The 22,017-nt window shown below is 38.2% G+C and overlaps 1 protein-coding gene across 2 annotated transcripts; it reads right to left on the bottom strand.

Moving 5' to 3' along the window:
• Positions 1 to 256: 256 nt before the first annotated feature.
• On the bottom strand, positions 257 to 1,379 carry LOC148013258 (uncharacterized). Of its 2 annotated transcripts, none has more exons than XM_087668263.1 (2): positions 1,225 to 1,379; positions 257 to 1,121 (listed from the first exon to the last, which is right to left on the bottom strand). In XM_087668263.1, the coding sequence occupies exons 1-2, from the start codon at positions 1,304 to 1,306 to the stop codon at positions 748 to 750; spliced, it is 456 nt and encodes a 151-aa protein (XP_087524389.1). In that variant the 5' UTR covers positions 1,307 to 1,379; the 3' UTR covers positions 257 to 747. The 2 variants fall into 2 exon arrangements, with proteins under 2 accessions (XP_087524389.1, XP_087524390.1); XM_087668264.1 differs by having other exon boundaries at positions 1,243 to 1,376.
• Between the last annotated feature and the right edge of the window lie 20,638 nt (positions 1,380 to 22,017).

Genomic DNA, 22,017 nt, shown 5'->3' with positions numbered 1-22,017 from the left:
ATAATAATAGTTTTTATCGATGCGTGCGTGACTATATTTGCGATTCAAACATTGGAATGTAGTTCAAGAAACAGTTCTTTAGAAAAGCACATTTGAATCTACGATATATGGTGCGGGTCGGTCATGCTTTCATTATTCAATGATCATTGTTTGCGAGTCAATTGTGACTGTGCGCAGATCTTACCGGAAGAAGATAGATCATATATTCTAAATAAGCAAATTTTTAGATGCTTTGAACGAGCATACGCCGCTGGCGACGAGCACACAGAAAGAATTACTCTTCAATGGAGTCTTCATTGCAACTGGTCTCTTACAAGAGAATGGGACGGCCCGACCTGAGCTTCTGCTTTTTGTATACATAATCAACATCGCGATACTCAAGACATGCCTGAATTTGATTACACAGGAGGACACTGACCCTTTATGTAAGCTAGCTTGGACTTCCGTGGGGATCGAGAGGAGCTACTTATGTCGCCAAAATTTCATCATCGTTGTCTGATGATTTTGGGTTCCTGACTCAATGACAGTGTAATACTGCATGCAGGAGTTTTGTTACTTAGAATTTGGCTCCATGGTGCTTTGACCTTAGGCGGGTGTAATGCAGCCGCAGGAGAAGATATGCACAGTCTAGGCTAGAGACAGAGTAGAAGAGAGGGGACGTCGATGATTTTCTGTGTCTATTAGGGACATTATCATATGTATATATGAGAGAGAGTGTGTGTGTTTGATCCACATCTATATTCTTAATTAAGCGCAGTCGAAGGAGATGGGCTGGAGGTCGAGGGGAGGGGAGTGCAGGTAGACGAAGCTCACGCTTGACATGGGCGCTATGATGTGACCGGGCAGGAGCAGGCACAGGCCACCACCCACCGCCTGCAGCTGCTTTGGCGCCGCCGCCAGCCACTCGGCAGACTCGCACCTCAGGCGCACGTTCGTGGCGGCGCAGCCGGGGCACCGGAAGCTCACGGTCACCGCCGTGGCCGGGTGGTTGAAGTGCAGGTCGCGCTGCTCCACCACCATACCCATGCCCATACACGAGCTCAGAACTCTACGGGCAGCTGGCTGTTGTCGCTGCAGCAGCTGCTGCCGGGAGTATCCGGTTGCTATTGCGGGTTGTATACCTGTGTGAACTAAGCATGAGATTAGAGATTCTAACTATGAGCTGGATCAGCCATCATAATTATCGATAAAACATAGATGGAATATTTACTCTGTAATACCAACCGTCTGATGTATATTCACCTAGAAGTAGCAGGATGTAAATGGCTGCGACCATCATGAAATGGAGGGAAGCGGATCTGGCCATTGGACTATGTTGTTGGTATTCTGTTCTTCTTGCTGAATATGTGACGAAGCGAGGTCAGGGATGCTCTGGTTGTGTATCGTTCAAGCTTGAGAATGCACCACTACGAATTTATCGGGTATTTATAGAGAGAGAGAGAGAGAGAGACCCCTAATGAACCCACGGCGCGTGTTCAATCCGTGGTGACACCCATAGGTTCTTCTTTTGGATATTGGATGCCTGCTGGATCGCCAACTTCTCCGTAGCTTCCCTTAAAACCGAAGCTCTACCTTTTGATTGAAACCCTACCTTTAGATATTTTGACACATAGAGAGAGAGAGAGAGAGAGAGAGAGAGAGAGAGAGCAATAGCAATATGGGTCAAAGATCCTCGTCTGCTTTCTCCTATTTTTAATGCCAACAGAAGATCGCCACCCCAAAATTTGCTTTCTTTTTCTAAAGTTCATCATCACCAATGGTTGCCTAATCATTAGAATACTCGGTGACGTCAAGAAAAACATACTCCCTCTAGCTACCATACATGTTGAATTTCTCTTTTAAGGAAAGCAACTCTACATATAAGGGACTTTCTCTTTTGCAAAAACTATAATGATCTTCATAGCTTCATGTCTCGTGTATATTCCTTATACCTTGCCTTACGATTAGCATTCTTTTGTAGCTTCATCGGTCATGTGCATATTGTTTATGCCACGCTTTATGATTAGCACTATTTGCTCTTTTGGGCATATTTTTGTCATACTTTTGATGGATCTAAGACCTTTAAAGGGTTGGTTGTCCACACATTTTTGTCATACTTTTGATGGATCTAAGACCTTTAAAGAGTTGGTTGTCCACATAATCTCCTACAAGATCGAGCCTACAAGTGCTTCCTTCATAGTTGTCACCCAAATACTAGGTTACTTCATTCTAACATCATTATATATTTGTGAAATGACCAACTACTTTATTCCTAAGTCATAAGTTTGACAAGTTACAAGCACATAATATTGAACTTGACTGAAAGTTAATGTTAGATAGAGACAAACTAGTTTGTAAAGTGCATCAACCTTTATTCGATCAAAAATACTTTCTAATATTATTTGAGTTAATAATAGTGGATATATGCTCCATCATCAAAATTTGTGTGTGAGTGTTTTATTCTAATAGAACCAAATAGTATAGATAGAGACCTAATGTAGCCCACATGCAAATAGTAAAATTTAGTAGCTTTTTCTAGTAGCTTAAAACTAGTACACATAGAGAGTGGTTACTTTTAACACAATTAAATAATCTTATACACTAGAACAATATCGTTAATATATTGTCATTGATAGTATTTGCACTTCTCTTTAAAGATTGACCATATTTTAGATTTCATATTTGGTAGTTGAGTATAATAATGTAACATGACTCCTTCATAATCATGATAAACCACATAGTCAATCGAACTGAATAAAGATACATATAGAGAAAAAAAAGAAGAAAAAAAATTGATAGAATATCTAATTAAGTTTATAGAGTAGGAATAATGAAATGTCACAATGTGCACTCTAATATGGAGCTTGAACCTCCCTACCACTCGTGAGCCAATATCATATACATGATAATGAATCCCAATCTCATCTCACAATCGCAAACACAATCATAATCTTGAATTGCTGGATAAAGATGAAGAATAAGAACTACTTCAATTAGTTATCTCCTATCTAATTAAGTTTATAGAGTAGAAACAATGAAATGTCACAACATGCACTCTAATATGGAGCTTGAACCTCCCTACCACCCGTGAGCCTATATCATATACATGATAATGAATCTCAATCCCATCTCACAATCTCATTCACAATCGCAATCACAATCATAATCTTGAATTGTTGGATAAAGATGAAGAATAAGAACTACCTCAATTAGTTATCCTCTATATGAATCTATGAATTATATATCTTCTCAAGAAGTGTATTACTTAAGAAAAGCTCGTTCCAACCTATGTGATATACCAAGTTAGATGTGTATGCATGAATCTTAATCTTAATTTTGATCTCAATTCTCATCATTAAACTCAACAACATAGGAGAAACTAATCATATATAACATAAAAAGAAAAGAAGTAAATAACACCAACTTCCTATATCTATGTAGTCTAAATCGACTTGAAATAGTCTGGAAATTGATTTTTGATGTAACTTTCTCCCATGAACTCAGAATATAGACATGTCGTACTCAAATTATGGATAACGATTTTAGGTCTAGCAACATAAAAGTCATATTTCTCATTTTTCATGACTTATATATACTATTTCAAGGTCTCTTATGTATTTTATTTTAATAATAATAATAATATCTATTAAGAATATCATTTATAGGTAATATGACTAAATTTAACCTCTATAGACTATATAGTTTGAATAATACTATCTATTAACAAGTTTATCGTTATGTATCTTGATTATAGTACTGTTTATTTACTACATTACAATTGATTAGATAATAAAATACACAAGTTTTTACATGAATAGATCATAAAATTAATATGTTTGATGGTTTTATAGAAAAGATTATTGCATTCAATCCCTCTTCAAAAGCTTTGTCCTCAAAGCTTAGCTACATGTAACATGTATTAGGAAAGATCAATGGCATCTAATTTCTCTTTAAAAACTTTATTTTAAAACTTTATTTATTATTATCAAATAAACATGAAGCTAAAATAATATTTTAAAAAGTGAAAAACTTATCTTTTGCATTGCCTCTATGATTGTTGTCATATCTTGAATGTGGTTATAGATCTTAAGCATCACTTGTATGGATATTTATATTCAAATCCATATATATCTTTATAAGAGTAGAGTCCTCAAATGAGATCCTTTATTATAATTGATTCACAAAGAGTCTTTCGAATAGCTTGCATCATTTTCATAAAGTCTTCATGAAGAGTTTTATGAGTAACTAGAGATCTTCTTCAGGGTCTTTCCCATTTAGTCTTCATAATAAAGTGATCATCAAAATCTTTAGGTCAAATCGTTTTGTTCATTAAAGAATCTTCAGCATAGTAAAGTTGAGTCCAATCATAATTGGTTTAAATTACTCTCACTCTCATGTAGAGATTATATCTAAGCATGTCTAGTATAACCATGGCCATATTTTTTTCTCATTCAAATTCACATTCACATTCTCATTCTCATTCAGAGTTGCGTCTTTTGTAAGACACTTATAGGGCCCTCCAAAGAGACTCAATCATCTTAAGATCTCTTAAATGAAATATTCAATAAATATGGATAATATAACATCACGAATATATTCATATCATAAAATGAAGATTCTCATCTGTGTGTTTCCATAGTATCCATAACAATATTTGCATATAAGAGGATATCATAGAATATGAATCAACATATCCAAAATATCAATGTTTCACATATCTCCATCACAATTTTTATTATATTTACATCTATAAGATAAAATATATTTGAGATTCCATAGCAAGAGAAAAGAAAACTTAGTAAAATATATCACCTACTCAAAATCAAACTGAGTTTTACTTCCTTTCTCTCTCTCTATATCATAGTTACATATATATGCTCTCATTTAGTCTACACTCAATAATAATCACATTATTTATTAATTAGATTATTTTAGTTTTCACAATATATGTAATCATATATATTGTGTTAAAAATGATCAATAGATAATTTAAAAAATTCAATAGTACAAATAACTAAATACATCATCTTTTAATAGAGATTTTATACTATCTCGTTATAATTTAAAGCTCATGAAGCGATTGGTTTACTAAAAGCATTTGATCATAATATTAGCATTTATAAATAATAGCTTATAAGAATCACAAAATGATAATACTATTGAATTCAATATACTCTAGTATATATAATTTATTTATTTTACTTTTGTATATGATTCATATAATTTCTTAAATAATGAATATGAAAAACATGTTGAAATTTTTTCATATAAGTAAGAGAAGTAAGAACTTATCTATTAAGTATCATATAGCTTGAAGATTATTAAAAGAGTTACATCATATACTACTCAGAGTTGCCCAAAAAGTATGGACGTATGTGATTCTCACTTTTATTCTCCAAATGAGTTTTGAGATTTAATGCTCCATGACATATAATCAAACAATCATGTAATAAATAAACCTTATAAAGTAAGTTATTACTCACTGCCTCTCTCATATCTCCGGAGAAGAGCTACAAATCTAAAGGTTTTGGCATCAAAGGTCCACATGAGATGTAAATATATCAATTATATCATATCCACAATATTGAAAAGATAAATCTATGAATTATAATAAAAGAGATTAGGTACCTCGATTTCTCTCTCATGCTACTTCCATAATTAATTTGATTCTATGTAAAAGTTAATTCTATAAAATAAGACAATTTCTTAATAGCAAAACTTCATTCACTTGAAAAATAATGATGACATCACTCTCAAATCAAATCTTTACAGGATTCAAAAAAATAATTACCTTAAGTTTGAAACTTTTGATAAAATATTTTTTAAATATCTTTTATAAAAGATTCAAAACAAAGATAAAGAGATTTATAAATTAGTTTTCAATAAGATAAAAAGTATTTGCTATAATTATACAAACAAAGAATAGAAAAATGTAATCACATATTAGTCACTATAGGTTACGTACATAATTATATATCTAATAGGGATTATATTCTTCTTTGTTGACTCTATCAATATAATAATTTTCCAATATACTTAAGTATAAGAGCTATTTAAATTTAAACACTCTTTGTTAAGAGTTAGAACAAAAGGAAAATTTAATAAAAATCTCTTTTCATAAATATAAACTACAAATCATAATATCTAATCAATATAAATAAATATATACATATTAAAATTCAAATATCAAGAATAATCAAAGAGAAAAAAGATACTTATTTGTTTAAATGTCGTGAAGAATCATAAGGAAAACATCAAATCCAAAAACCACATAATCTCAAATAATCATTGTGCTACTATTTTCTTTCATATATATGCTCTTTTTATTATTTTCTCAATCACTTCCTTAACAATTATCTACCTTGGCTCTCTCAAACATCAAGTTCATAGTCAAATCTTGTTTGTTTTTTCTTTCTAAGTCTTCTATCTTTAAGTCGATCATGAAATCATCTTGCTCTGATAGTAGATTTTCCAATGTCATCTTCAAAAGATCTATCTTTTCTCTTTGCTTATTATTGTGTTCTAGGTTATTGAGGTGACTTTCAAGTCGACTCACCCATACGAGTAATATTTGCTTCATCTCCTGGATCCGCAATGATCTCTAGTATCTTTGTAGGTTTCCTACTGACTCGTTCTCTTCTTAAATATTCAAGAAGACGTTGAATCAATTCTTCTTGCTTATTAATTCTTTGCTCCAAGCTTTCCATTTTCACATATTAGAATTGCTCTGATATCACTTGTAATATGAGTACTTCATAATCATAATAGATTACATAGTCAATCAAACTGAATAAAGATAAATATAGAGAAAATGGAGAAGAAGAGAAATATATATAATATATGATCAAGTTTATGGAATAGGAACAATGAAATATCATAGCAAGCACTCTAATATGGAGCTCAAACTTCCCAACCACCCCCAAGCTTATATCATAGACATAATAAGGAATCCCACTCTCAGTTTCAATGTCATTCACGATCACAATCTTGAATTGTTAGATAAAGATTAAAAATAAAAATTGCCTCAATTTGTTATTTTCTACGTAAATCCGTAAATTTTATGTCTTCTAAAACAATGTATTTCTCGAGAAAATCCCTTTACAACAAAGTTCAAATACAACTAGCAATTTAAAAAAAAGCAAAAAACTTAAATGAAACTGAACTACATTATTGAAATTTGAATGTCATTGTTGATAAATATCAAGTAATAAATTATAATTCAAAGAAATGTGACATTGCCTAATTAAAATACATTCCAAACATATTAGAGAATCTATTTGGTTTTGCATTGTTAGTGATTTTGCATGTGCTCATGGACTAAAGGTGCATGGTTGGTAAGCTTGATTGTGCCTTGTCACACGCAACCTTTGGTATTTTATGTTGAAGCTATCCATTTCATTTCCATGCCCAAACAATTGAATCAACATGTTTCCATACCTTCGGGTTTGCCTTATTCTCCATCTAATACCTATTCCAACTATCGTGATAAACTTGTGCATCAGTCATACCCTTTCTTTTTGCATATGGTGCCTAATATTAGATGGGCACTTTTTGATAGTTTGGTGATGTCCTATCCACCTCAACATTTCACCAAGCAACCATCAATCAAATGGGATAGATGTTGCTATCATTTGGATGTAGTAGAATGAAGTCTCCATGTTGCACATTAATGTACACTTGGAATTCTTCCTTTGGCTTTAAAGAATGTGGCCCACAATAGTGTTCATTCCATTTCTCAAATCCTAAAAGCTTTTCATCTTTTTTGGAGTCTTCATTTTTCGATGTGATACTAAAATCATTTATTTGACATGTCATTGGCTAGAAATCTGTATATGATGCCAAATTTTTCTTTGCTTGAGTAACATGACTCTCGATCTCTTTGTGATAACATTGTCCCAACAGTCAATAACATGCTTGAAGGATGACAAAGGGATATCGTGACCCTTTCCTCATACGAGCCTTTATTATAGATATAACTAACTCATGATCTTTGACAAAACTAGCCAGTGGCAATAATTTAGGACATCCTCTTTGAAGTAGTAAATTACCTTGGTTATCATTCTTCCATAACTCTATACCCTCATCCTTGGGCATCCAATCAACTATAACACTATATTAGGGAATTCGAGAATTCTCATATAGTTTGGGAATTTCCAATATAGTTAATATTTTTTCACATGATCAAATCTTGTCCCCTTGCTTGAAAGTGGAGTCTACCCTAATTACTATGTAGGTTTTCTTTCCAAGTTTCACTTTGAAGCATGGGTTAAGATTTAGCCACATGGCCAAATCTTTACTCCTTATTTGAAAGTGGGACTTGGGAGATTTTCAAGTTCTCTAATATGGTATTCTATTTTTTAATGCGCTTTATATTGCATGATTGGACTAGGTTCCCTATATAAAAAACCAAAAATGGAGTGGCTTTGAGTGGCCAACAAGGACATCGGGTCCATCACAAAGGTATGCTATAAAAATTACATGTGACACAAGGAATAAAATTTGAACAAGAGATAGAGAAAAATAGTACACAATAGATAAGAGGAGAACAAAAAACTTATTTAACTCCAAACAAGCTAATACAAAGATGGCTCTATCCACTTATGTGCTTCCAATATAAAGCTTAGATTGTGATCTAGACAGAAGATAGGTAAAGAGCTTAAGTCTAGCTAGAATAACTCTAATTGGGTGAAGGGATGATCATGAAAGTTGTGAAGGGGTCAACCTTTTATAAACTCTAAAGGGGGCCATGATGGATGACCTTCCATATGCACCTGTTATTGCTCGATGGCACCTACAAGAGGGGATGGACACCTTCAATGGTTCTCCCTTGTGTGCACGTTGACACTATGAGCACTTTGAATGGCTTTGCATTAGTGCGTGGGGCATGTTTCTAAGAGTGAATTTCTTTTTGACTTGGGTAGAAGGTTGATGGGGATGCCTATCCTTTCTAGGTGTGAGACTTACAGGTATGAACACAAGGGGTGAAGCAATATATGTGGGTGATGCCACAATAGTTATATCTCAAGTACTAATGTCTACGTGAATTGGTTATTTAATGGAATTTCAATGATTATTTGATTTATTATGGCTAGATGTAGGTAATTAATTAATTATTTTTCTAATATGATTTTTTGAATTTATGGCAAAACAACAGATGCATAGAGCAACATGAATTGTGGATACATGGATGCACCATCGTTTATTCTATGGTATGTGCACATCCTCTTTGTAAATATTTATTAATACTTGATATTTTAGAAGATATATTGAAAATATTTTATAAATATTTTATGACTCTCACTAGTTGTGAGTTGTGCAATTGATTGCAATCATTTATTCAATGAACTCAAACTCTTTTATAAAAAGAGTGATTGTAAAGGGCCTACCTTTGGGCAATGCAAGATTCATTTTAATATTATAAATACAGGATGGAGGAGATGCCCACTGCATATATGGAAAAAGATTGCACTCAATAGTTTGTCTCTTAATTTTGCTTTACTCTTCTTTGAGTCTATTTTGAGTTTTATGAGACGTCCTTTCATTTTTATGAGTAAAAGAGAGTGAGGGAGAGCTTCTTTTGGTTAGTATACTCAAGTCTTGCATCCGGTTTGTGCCTGTAAATTTTGATTCCATATTCTTACTTTGTGAACCAACCATGGAGCAATGCATGGATTTATTAGCTATGCAACTAAAAGAAGAGTGCTAGCATCAAGTCCAATTGGAGTAAGAGCTGTGATCTCTCAGTGTCCTGCATCCAAAATTTCCTTTACCAACAATTCTATGGTCCACACCATCAATGACACCCTTGAAGCACAATCCATTTCCAAAGATGACAAGACAAGTATTGTGATCATGAATGATGAGGGAAGGAGGGTGATATCTCGCATGAGAGATTTGTGCCAAAAAGTATTTAGGCACAACATTTTGGACCATTGGAAGAATATACCAGAGGGGAGCAAGGACTATGTAGTGGCATCTTTACATGAGAAGTTTCTGGTACCTACGGCGGTAGAGAGGTTGTCCACTAGGTGGATGATGGACTGTATGCATGCATATATGTCACATAGATTATCAAATGCACACAAGGCAATCAAGAGTGGCACCTCAAAGCCCGAGTGGTTGGATGCATAGGATTGACAGAGACTTATGGAGGAGGCTACATAATCTTTAGGACAATGGAGACAATAGTAGCGAGAGGCAGTGAGGGCATGGTTGGAGACACGGGTCGTGCATCATCTTGTAAGTTTCCTTTTGGTTCTTCTTGTTTCTTATTTTGAATATCACTTAGACTAACAACCTTGTTTCTAAAAATACTACTCTATTTTCAATGGAGCACTCCATCACAGTAATATGTGATCCCACAAGTTTGGAGACTCGATATGCAAAGAGACACCATCTCACTACACTTACCGATAGATTGTATGTGTGCAGTGGCCCAATAAGTCAATCCTATTTCTTATATGTGGTCATTAGTTTTTTGTGATGCATTATGTATAGTGGACTAATTTTTTGTTGTACTTTATTTTGTAGAGTCCGTTTGATGCTCCTTTGTGTTAGGACAAGCTTTTATTTGGTGAGGGCCTATAGCATGTGCTTGGATTCATGGAGTGCATATCATTTTGTTTTTTGGTCTTGTGATCCATATAAGCCTCTTCCATGTAGCATTCCTTAGATATATTTATCATCCTTTATATAGAATCTCACTTTGCGATATTTGCATGTTAGATATGATCAATGCCCCACCCTCATTAGGTGCTACCAATGATCCATGGTGCTCAAAGTTGTAAGGCCCCCATTATGAGGAGAAGCCAAGTGTGAGCCCGGACATTGGTGGAGTCCTGACTTGTATATCAGATGAGGTCTATGTGACCGGATGGCAAAAAGGTGACCATTGTGGGTCTAATCTTTGGGTTAGACGGAGAGGTTAAGTTGGTAGCAACTCGAGGCACATTGCATTGAGTTGCGTGGTAAGGGAGTTAAAAGGGGCCCCTATTGTGGGGTCCCAGGGGGGCCAGCGGCCCCCCTGGCGGGGGTCCGGGGGCAGCGCCCTCGGCCCGATGGTAAAGGGAATATTCCCTGGAATATTCCCTGGCCGACTAGTGGAGGCTCATATGGTAGGTCGGTCAGCAGGCCGACCTAGCGACCTTCGCAGGCTATAAAAGCTAAACCCCTTCGCAGCCATCACTCACTCATCTTTCACCCAGTCAGAGTTGTTGTTCCAGCTAGCCTTAAGCTCTTCACCTATCTTCTGTCCAGATCGCCATCTAAGCTTCACACAGTGGAAGCGCACGGGTGGACAGAGCCATCTTTGTATCAGTTTTTTGAAGTTAAATAATTTACTGATTCTCCTCTTATGTGTTGTGTACTCTCTATCTCTTTCTCAGATTTTGTTCGCTGCGCCGTGTAATATTTTACATCGTATCAGAGCCCAGGGGGCTCTAGAGATCGGAGAGCGTGCAAGAGGCAAAGGCTTCAACAGCAAAGAGAAACGATGTCGACTCCGGGAAGCAGTTCTGGCGCATCAGGAAGTGGTGCAGGAGGTGGTGCTGCTGTACCGGCTATTCAAACACTTAGGATTCGTCCACCAACCTTCAGCGAAGGCAAGTTAGATGGTACAAACTACACCTTGTGGAAGTTCAAAATTACAACTATCCTTGATTCTTATGAGCTTCTGGAGACTGTGCTGGGGACTGACGCAGAACCACAGCCTACCCCCGACCCATCAAATCCTAGTGTGATGATTCCTCCGAATGCAGATCTTCTACGAGCTTGGAAACGAAGGAATGCAGATGCATTGTGTGCCTTAGTTACAAGCTGTTCTGACAGTGTTTTGACTCTGATTCAGCATACAACCAAAGCGTCAGAGGCTTGGAATGTGCTAAGGAGTCAGTATGAAACACGAAACCAAACAAGGATTCAAAACTTGGAGAATCAACTAGCAGCGGAGAAGTTTGCTGAAGGAGAGACGGTTGAAGCATTCATCACTCGGATTAAGAATCTGCGCGACCAGATGGTTGGCGCTGGGATACAAAAGACTAGCAAAGAGCTAGCTCGGAGGTGTCTTCGGATTTGTCCACAAAAGTTTGATGGACTAGTAACTGCCCTTAATACTCAGGTGAGACCTCAAGCTTTGACTTTTGAGGAGTTTTGTGCATTATTAATGGAGGAGGAGTTGAGGCTGAAAGCTCGAGAAGGAAGCAACAATGGAGATGCTGCATTCTCTGCCAATGCAAAAGGCAAAGGTGTCTCCTCCACCAAAAATGATGGTGACAAAAAGAAGAAGGGCGGCAAGAAGAAGTTTCAAGGAGAGTGCTTCTACTGCAAGAAGAAAGGACATGCAATTGCAGATTGTCGTGTCAAGAAGGCAGATGAAAAGAATGGTACCCTTAAAAGTAAAGGGAAAGAGACAGCCAATACGGCTGAAGCAGAGTTGGAATTATTCATGGCGACCATTGAGGAAGTGTGCTCCTCGGCGCAAGAAGAATCTACCACTGACTCGTGGGTGTTGGATAGTGGGGCCTCCCGTCACATGACCAACAAGAAAGGTCTATACAGTTCTATGCAGCCTCTACAAGAATCCATCACTGTGACGGTTGGAAATTATGCTAAATGCCCTGCTGCGGGCACAGGTACTATTTCTTTTGTTGCTGCAAATGGTGAAGTCAAAAAGCTTTCAAATGTGTTGTATGTTCCCAAAATCAGGAGAAATCTCTTATTAGTTGCTGCCATAACTGATCTTGGTCATGAAGTGAGGTTCAAGAAGACAGGTGCAGAAATTATTGATAGTGCTGGCACAATTGTTGGCAAAGGAGAAAGAAGGAACAACCTGTATGAGCTAAGTGCTCTTACAGCCACCGCTGGAGTGGGCACAAGTAAGCTTTGGCATGAAAGGTTTGGACACATCGGATTTGCAGTATTGAAGGAGATGCAAAAGCAAGGTATGGTTGCTCACCTACCTACAATAACTGAATTGAAGGAACCATGTGAAGCTTGTATGATGGGCAAGCAACAAAGAAAGGCATTTCCACAAGAAAGCAAGAATAGAGCACAGGCTTCTCTAGAGTTGGTGCATGCTGACTTGTGTGGTAAGATGCCTACACAGGCCTTGGGGGGATCTTCTTATTTTATGTTGATTGTCGATGACTACAGTAGGAAGATGTGGGTGTACTTTCTTCGTGATAAGGCTCAAGCTTTTGGTAAGTTTAAAGAATGGATAATACTTGTTGAGAATGAAACAGGGAAAAGTGTGAAGAAATTTAGAACAGATGGTGGTGGTGAGTTCAACTCAAAGGAGTTTGAAGGCTTTTGCAAGAGCAAAGGGATCAAGCGTCAATTGACGACGCCTCACACACCTCAGCAGAACGGTGTTGTGGAACGCATGAATCGCACCATTGTGGAGATGGCAAGATGCATGCTAAAGGGCAAGGGATTGCCTAACCATTTTTGGGCTGAAGCTGTTAATACTGCAGTCTACATTCTAAATCGGAGCTATACAAAGGCTCTCAAGGGAAAAACACCTCATGAGGCTTACACTGGTAAGAAACCATCTGTTTCACATTTCAGAATTTTTGGATGTGAATGTTATGCACATGTTCCAGATGAGAAGAGAAACAAGTTACAACTAAAAAGCAGAAAATGTATCTTCTTGGGTTATAGTGATGAGCAGAAGGCTTACAAGTTATATGACCAAGAGGCAAAGAAGATCATCGCGAGTCGTGATGTGGTGTTCAAGGAGGAGCCGCATATAGTGGAGGAGGAGAAGGCAAGTTCTTCCACTTTATCATCAAGCGAAGAAGTAGTCCATTATGAACCTGTCTTGAGAGCTATCCCTATCCTTAAGGAGGAGGAAGCATCATCTTCAGATGATGAGGAAAAAGTTCACCAACCTGACATCACCCCACTGGAAAAGCCATTGCCGCGCTGGGTGAAGCAGCTCTATGACCACAATAATCCTATACCTGCATCTGTTGAGGAGAAGGCAGACGGACCAAGGAGGTCTCAGAGAATAGAGGAGCAAAGGAGGGCTTCTGCTCACATAGTCAATATGGCCTTAATGGTTGAGATTATGAGAGAAGTAAAGGAGCCAACTGACTTAGAAGAAGCACTTGCAGATCCATCATGGAAGGATGCTATGCAGGCGGAGTATGACAGCATAATGAAGAATGACACTTGGGAGCTAGTGGATCGACCAGCAAAGGGGAAGGTTATTGGCACCAAGTGGATCTGGAAGGTAAAGTACAAGGCTGATGGTACCTTAGAAAAGTACAAAGCTAGACTGGTTGCCCAAGGATTTTCACAAGTTGAAGGGTTTGATTTTCAAGAGTCATTTGCCCCAACTGCCAGAATGACCACTATTCGCATAGTACTTGCAGTGGCTGCCCACAAGAAGTGGCCAGTGTACCAAATGGATGTTAAGTCAGCGTTCTTAAATGGTGACCTCAAGGAGGAGGTGTACGTGGCTCAGCCACCAGGGTTTGAGGCCCCCCATTCTGAGAACAAAGTGTGTAAACTGAAGAAGGCATTATATGGGCTGAAACAAGCCCCCAGAGCATGGTACCAGCGGATAGATAGGTTCTTTTTAAACCTAAACTTCAAAAGATGTGCCTCAGATGCTAACTTGTATGTTTACAGGGATGGTAAAAAGTCTGTAGTGATTGTCCTATATGTGGACGACCTTCTTATTACAGGTGACTATGAAGATATGATCAACCAAACTCGAAAGGCTTTGAGTTCTGAGTTTGAAATGACAGACTTGGGCTTGCTGCACTATTGTTTGGGGATTGAAGTCTGGCAAGAGCCAGGAAAGATCTTCATCTCTCAGAAGAAGTATGCATGGGAGATCTTGAAGGCATTTGGCATGACCGAGTGCAAGGAGATAGCTACACATATGGAGGTGAATGCAAAGTTATCCGTCGAGGATACATCAGCATTAGCAGACATTGGGAGGTATAGGAGGTTGATCGGCAGCCTGATCTACTTGTGTAACACCAGACCAGATATCAGTTTTGCTGTTGGTGTTTTGAGCAGGTTCTCAAACAAACCTCATGAGAGTCATTGGAAGGCTGGGATGCGGGTGCTCAGATACTTGAAGAAAACTCTTGACTATGGTATCACATACAGTTTCGGAACTTCTCTTGTGGGGAACTGTGACTCAGATTGGGCAGGAGACATTGATTCCAGGAAGTCAGTTTCTGGTTATTGTTTCTCTTTGGGTTCAGGAATTTTCTCTTGGATTAGTAAGAAGCAACCAACAGTGGCATTGTCTTCTACCGAAGCAGAGTACAAGGCAGCTTGTTTTGCTGCATGTGAGGCCATATGGTTGAGAAGGATTCTTTGGCATATGGGAGTGCAGGATGAAGAACCAACTGTGCTGAGATGTGACAATCAAAGTTGCATCGCCATTGCCAAAAATCCAGTGTTTCATGCACGCACCAAACATATAGAGATCCAGTATCACTATGTGCGTGATTTGATGGAGGATGGGATAGTGGAATTGGTCTGCTGTCCAACAGAGGAGAATGGAGCAGATATCTTCACCAAAGCACTTACGAAGGATCTGCTTCAAGTTCATCTTCAGAGACTCGGCATTGGGCCGAGGAGATAGTTCACCTATGGGTGGACATTGAGGGGGGGTGTTAGATATGATCAATGCCCCACCCTCATTAGGTGCTACCAATGATCCATGGTGCTCAAAGTTGTAAGGCCCCCATTATGAGGAGAAGCCAAGTGTGAGCCCGGACATTGGTGGAGTCCTGACTTGTATATCAGATGAGGTCTATGTGACCGGATGGCAAAAAGGTGACCATTGTGGGCCTAATCTTTGGGTTAGACGGAGAGGTTAAGTTGGTAGCAACTCGAGGCACATTGCATTGAGTTGCGTGGTAAGGGAGTTAAAAGGGGCCCCTATTGTGGGGTCCCAGGGGGGCCAGCGGCCCCCCTGGCGGGGGTCCGGGGGCAGCGCCCCCGGCCCGATGGTAAAGGGAATATTCCCTGGAATATTCCCTGTCCGACTAGTGGAGGCTCATATGGTAGGTCGGTCAGCAGGCCGACCTAGCGACCTTCGCAGGCTATAAAAGCTAAACCCCTTCGCAGCCATCACTCACTCATCTTTCACCCAGTCAGAGTTGTTGTTCCAGCTAGCCTTAGGCTCTTCACCTATCTTCTGTCCAGATCGCCATCTAAGCTTCACACAGTGGAAGGGCACAGGTGGACAGAGCCATCTTTGTATCAGTTGTTTGAAGTTAAAGAATTTACTGATTCTCCTCTTATCTGTTGTGTACTCTCTATCTCTTTCTCAGATTTTGTTCGCTGCGCCGTGTAATATTTTACATTGCAGATATATTTCCATGTTTGTTTTGGACTATCCTCTCCATGGTTGCATGTACATTCATGAGTTTTCATCACTATTCTTGTACTTATTTATGAGCTATCAATCTTGTGGTTTTAAGTAGTTATTGCACCTATCTTGATTATAAATGAGTATTGAATATGTAATTGCTTTGTAGAATATTATTCAGCACATGGTGCTGTGGGTGCCAGGGCAGCTTCACTACAACGGGGGAGGGGGGTTTAGCGATGATGACAGCCAAACATTGCTATGTATGCGTCACATTGCGACACGCTTTTAAGGACACAATATGCAACATTTTTGTGTCACTTATACAACATCTTATACATCGCATATGCGATAGCAAGCATCACTTAAACAACTTAAAAAAAAGCGTCACTTAAGCGACGCTCGAACATTTTTTTAAAAAAACTTGTGCGGATGACTAAGCTCTCACTCCTCACTCCATCGCACTCACACATATACCTACTCTCTCTGACTCACACACACATATTTGGTTTCTCTTTCTCTTATATACACATACACTTGCACACACACACACACACACTCTCTCTCTCTCTCTCTCTCTCTCACATACTTTCTCTCTTACTCTCTCTTGCCCTTATGCACACACTTATTATCTCACTCTCACTCACTTACTCACACACACACTCTCTCTCTCTCTCTCACACACACACACACACACACACTCTCTCTCTCTCTCTCATGCGTATGCGAACGCAACATTGAGTATAAAGTAGACCTGCTCTCATACAGAATGACACATACATCGATCGCTTATGCAAAACACAACATGGATCATGGTACGTACTTTCTCTTTTCTCTACTGTGATCAACACTTTTTTAAAAAATATTTTATCAAACATGAGACAATTCACAGAACTGTAAAAAACACTTTATCACCATGAAACAATTCACAAGACCTTAACTAATCAGATATATATAAATCAATATATATACAATGTCATGGGTATGACATGGAATGTGTTACACGAGTCTCTGACCAAGTATGTGGGAAAGAGTGGGAGAGGGGAGCTAATGATCAAATGCACTATCGGATGTGCTCTCTACATCTCCATGGGGCCTCGGTGGCTTTGAAGGTACTCGCGTCGTAGCAGCTTAGGTCTACTCCTCATCTATTCTATTGCTCTCCAGCTCCTCTCGAGTGACAATATCCATATCTATCTCACCATGAATCTTCTGTATCAATAAAGATCAAGTACTGACACAATTAACAAATTGAACTATTAAAAAAATACTTGAAAAAATATCTAAAAGTAATAGAATGGATACTCACAAAAGGGCGTGCCGGAGGAAGCCTCCTCTGAAGGGTTTTGTATCCCTCAGAAGTCACTCTCTAAATCTCTTTTGCCATTGAGGGACGATCGTAATCTTTGGTCTATTCAAAAGCAAATCCAAAGTTAGATTACTTTGGTTATTTTGCTTTCTTTTATGCTTCTAATTACATAAACAATAAAAATCTATGGCATATACTTACAAAAGTAGCAACAAAACCATCTCTCCCCATGCGACCCAGGTGAGATGTATGTCCACTCAAGACTCTGACCCGTTTCTACCTCCTATATCAGTTCATTGAAATCAAAGGAAAATTTATATTATATAAATCTAACCCTATAGTAATTTTGAAGTCAAAATACTTCAATAAAGCGATAAAAAAACTTACTCTCTGTTATGGAAATGGTACTCTCGACAAAAGTATGTCCATGACTCTTGGAGAAATCCAGTAGGCCTCTTGTTGCTCAGATCATGTGCATACCTCCTGGTTGTGTTTAAAAAAAGAGTGTTAATATACTATTTCTATTTTATATTTCTCACACCACGCGTGGTCTATTTGTGAGTCAATGAATAAAAAAGATCAGCACCAAGTTTAATCTCTTTTATCTCTATTTATGAAAATTCGAATTCCTCTCGTACACCATCACCTACACATTACATTCATGGTGGTTGTGTGGCATTCGTAATTTCAGAGAGTGCTCCTTCATGTGAATCAGAGTCTTCATCTTATTATGATGAGGATCAAATTCTATGTTGGTGTGATAGATGTCGAGGCTCCTATCGGAGGCCACGATGCCAATGTCGTTCCCATGAGTTAGAATATGGTGTTTTTGTTCATGCACCAGTTCCAGCACAATGACATCGGGTTATGGTTAGTGTTCTTTACATCCTATTTACATTATTTTCATTTTTGTTGAAGGTATATATTAGTAATCATCACATTACACATGTAGGAATATGAAACTTCATTTGATGGTGAAGATGACCTCTTTGGCCGAGATGCTTGTCATTCTCATACAGGGCTTGGTTAGGCAATCTAGTATCTGCAACTTGATATCTTGCGATAGCCCCGACCTCCTGGCCTTGAGAGTGAGAGGTCTCATGATTATGCATTGCTTGATCATCTATGATCTCTTGTACATAGACATATGATTGCAAGCTCTATGGAGGATGGCAAGGAGGATCAGTTCCTAGAGATGGAGAGACCTTTAGCTTTTGGGGCACTCACTACATGATATCTCCTTCTAGTATTCCAAATGGAGGACATGGCCTCTTCATTTCACAAGACCTACATGTCCCACCTGAGTTTTAGAGGTGACACTTATGTGCTTTTGCGGACCCATATATGGATGGGGTCCATGGTGCCAACTAGTGTGGTATACTTTGAGCATAAGCACTTATCGTATGTGCTTCAATGCAACCTCTCTTTCAGATAGAGGCATCACTGATGCTCAAGGACAAAGACTTTATGTAGGTGGGAGACCATACACACAAGGAAACATAGCAGGTCTAATTAATAGCAGTCAAGGAAGAATTGCAAGAACTGATTGCACATTTGTGGAATGTGAAAATAGTCACGAACTAGGATATATGAGTAGAGATGTTCCAAGATATATTCTTGTCGATGCCATTAGATCATTGTGTGCTGGTGATGAACTATTGGTGAACTATGGATTTTTCAGACTTGCAAGAGCATCTCCACCTTTGGATTGAAGTTTAGATGATTTACTTCTCTTAGGATGGTCCTTTTCCTTGGATCATCCCTTTCTATGTATACTCATTCAACTCTCTATATATGGAAGCATGAATTGTGTTCTTTGTTTTTTCCAGCTTCCTCAATCTTAACATGTATATTTGATAATAACGAGATCTTTGTTTAATCAGATTGTCTCTTTGCTTAATGATGCATAGAGAGAATGATGTGACATGTTCTAGCTTATGATATAGAGAATGATGTGTGTCTACCCTCTCATGGACCCTCTCAGATGCCAAATGAGTACATGAGACTCCTTTGCAAGAGTAATCCAAAATGTTATGATAATTTGAAGAAAATTTATGACACAGATTTTGGAAAAGTGCATGAAGACTTCAACAACGTGACGACATGGATGAGTTTATTAATGATTGATATGAAGAAGGTGAACCAGGTGAGGATGAAAGCTTTCTTAGAGTTGAAGCACTTCAGCAAATCTACAAAGGCTCAAAATTATCACGATTAAGTGTGACTTTACTTATCTTGAACCTCCAAATTTGTAATGCTTCGAGTAACACATTCATTTTAGCACTATTAAAGAAAGCTACTTCTCCCATGTCAATGTTGAGTGCATTCTTTATTAAAATTTAAGAGTTATGTGTGCTTGAAATGTTGCAAGCTACTATCACAAAAGTTTTTGCCTACAAACAATGTCCTTCCTATGTCAAGAGATGAGGCAAAAAAGATGATCACCAAGCTTGGATTGGACTACAACATGATTCAGACATGTCCCAATGATTATAGTTTATACGGAGGTGAATATGAGAACAAGGAGAGATGCCCAAAATGAGAAATATTGATTAACAAAGATGCAAGTGGAAAGATCCCTCACAAGGTGCTTCGACATTTTCCATTGGCTCCATGTATACAACATATATTTCGGACTGTAGAGTTAGCAAGACTTATGGATTGGGGAGCAAAGAACATAAGTACATGTGGGGTTATGTGAATTCCCTTGCACTGTCTTGCCTTCAAGCATATCAATTCAAAGTGGCCAGAATTTGAACAAGAGCCGCAACACATTAAGATAGGTGTTGGATTGGATGGTGTGAATCCTTTCTCCATGCGTTTAAGTAAATGGTCCACTTGGCCAATAGTTCTTGTGAACTATGACTTGCCACCATTTATTTGTTTTAAGAAAAAACACCTAAATTTGTCCGTCCTAATCCCAAGGAAATGTCAAGTCAAAGACCTTACTTTGGCTCCTCTTCTTGATGATCTCCTAAAGTTATGGAGAGGCATAGACGTGTCAAAACAAGATGACAAAAGAAGGTTTCAAGTTCATGGAATTCTCACATGGACTATACACAACTTTCTTGGCTATGGATTTTGTTTAGGTATTAGATTGTGATTTAAGTAGCACATATGGGATTATTTTCATTTCAATTTAATCTTTCATGCTCATGTTAAATGTTTTACTATGGAAACACGGTGTTCAACCAAGGGTTATAAAGCTTGTCCCCTATGCAGTGATTGGTTGAAATCTATGTATAGTAAGCATCTCAACAAGAACATATATCTTCGGCGGCATATATGATTTTTGCCTGAAGATCACTCACTACATTTAAAGACACAAGTTAGACACTTCAATGGAAAGGTTGAGAGTGGCTAATGTCTAGTATCGATGACACCTATAGATTGGTACAAAAAGTGGACGGAAGGACCTATCATTGATCCACACTTAGAGCTTGCAAGTAATGAAGATGATGAGCATGGTCGAGGACGATGTTCTCTAGCTCCCTCTATCTCTATGTGGTTTCATCTAGAGTATTGGAAGGATTTGAAGATTTGTCATCTTCTTGATCCTATGCATATATTTAAGAACGTAGGATACTCTTTATGGAAACATCTCATTGGTTTGAAGGACACGGACCAAGCTAGAAACAACTTAAAGGAGCAAAATTGCAAGTGTGCTTTATGGCCTTGAGTCAATGAAGAGATAGGAAGAAAAGAGTATGCACATGCACCATGGGCGTTAACCCCCACAGAGATTTCAATGATAAATTGGCGGATAGGGTCTATTCAAACACCCACATGATATGGTGCATCATTGAAAACGTATTTACTATGGATGATGCGAGTCTTTCCAACTTGAAAACACATGACTAGCATAATTTCGTCAACGTAACTCTTACTTTTTTCGGTCTTCAACTTGTTGTCGTCTTTACAAGTCATCTGACTATATTGTAAAATGGACGTATGCAGCATGTCCTCCCTCTTGTCATCGATGGTTGTCTGACGAGCAGTGTTCACGATGTTATCTACCACTTGGAGAAGCTCGCAAGGTACGTCTACACTTTGCACATGCCTATCTCTATGCTTGGAATTGGATTTCACTTAATGTTCATCTATTTTTTCAAATGGATCACATCTAAGGAGATAGATGTGTTGTCAATAGCACAAAAGAAAAGGGAATGCATTGAGCTTCTTTGCTTGATGGAGAATGAGCTACCAACTTCTTTTTTTGACATTCAAGTCCACATATTAATCCATTTGGTGGATGAGATAGGGATTGCAAGTTTTGTTAGCACTCGTTGGATGCTTTTGGTAGAGAGGTTCATGGGAGTCATGAAGGGGCTTGTTCACCAAAGAGCTCGACCAAAGGGCTCAATGTCGAAGGGATGGTTGCTCGAAGAGTGCA

Source organism: Lygodium microphyllum, chromosome 26, assembly GCF_053477565.2.
Source record: "Lygodium microphyllum isolate KBCC chromosome 26, Lygodium_microphyllum_v1.1.10, whole genome shotgun sequence".
Classification (NCBI taxonomy): domain Eukaryota; kingdom Viridiplantae; phylum Streptophyta; class Polypodiopsida; order Schizaeales; family Lygodiaceae; genus Lygodium; species Lygodium microphyllum.
The sequence above is the reverse complement of the archived record's forward strand: the minus strand, read 5'-3'. Positions and strand labels throughout refer to the sequence as shown.

Bases quoted from the DNA above. Each gene is read 5' to 3' on its own strand.
- LOC148013258 (XM_087668263.1), bottom strand. From the start codon at position 1,306: ATGGCCAGATCCGCTTCCCTCCATTTCATGATGGTCGCAGCCATTTAC. The intron at 1,122-1,224 runs GTTGGTATTACA...TAGTTCACACAG, and splicing joins AGGTGAATATACATCAGACG to GTATACAACCCGCAATAGCA.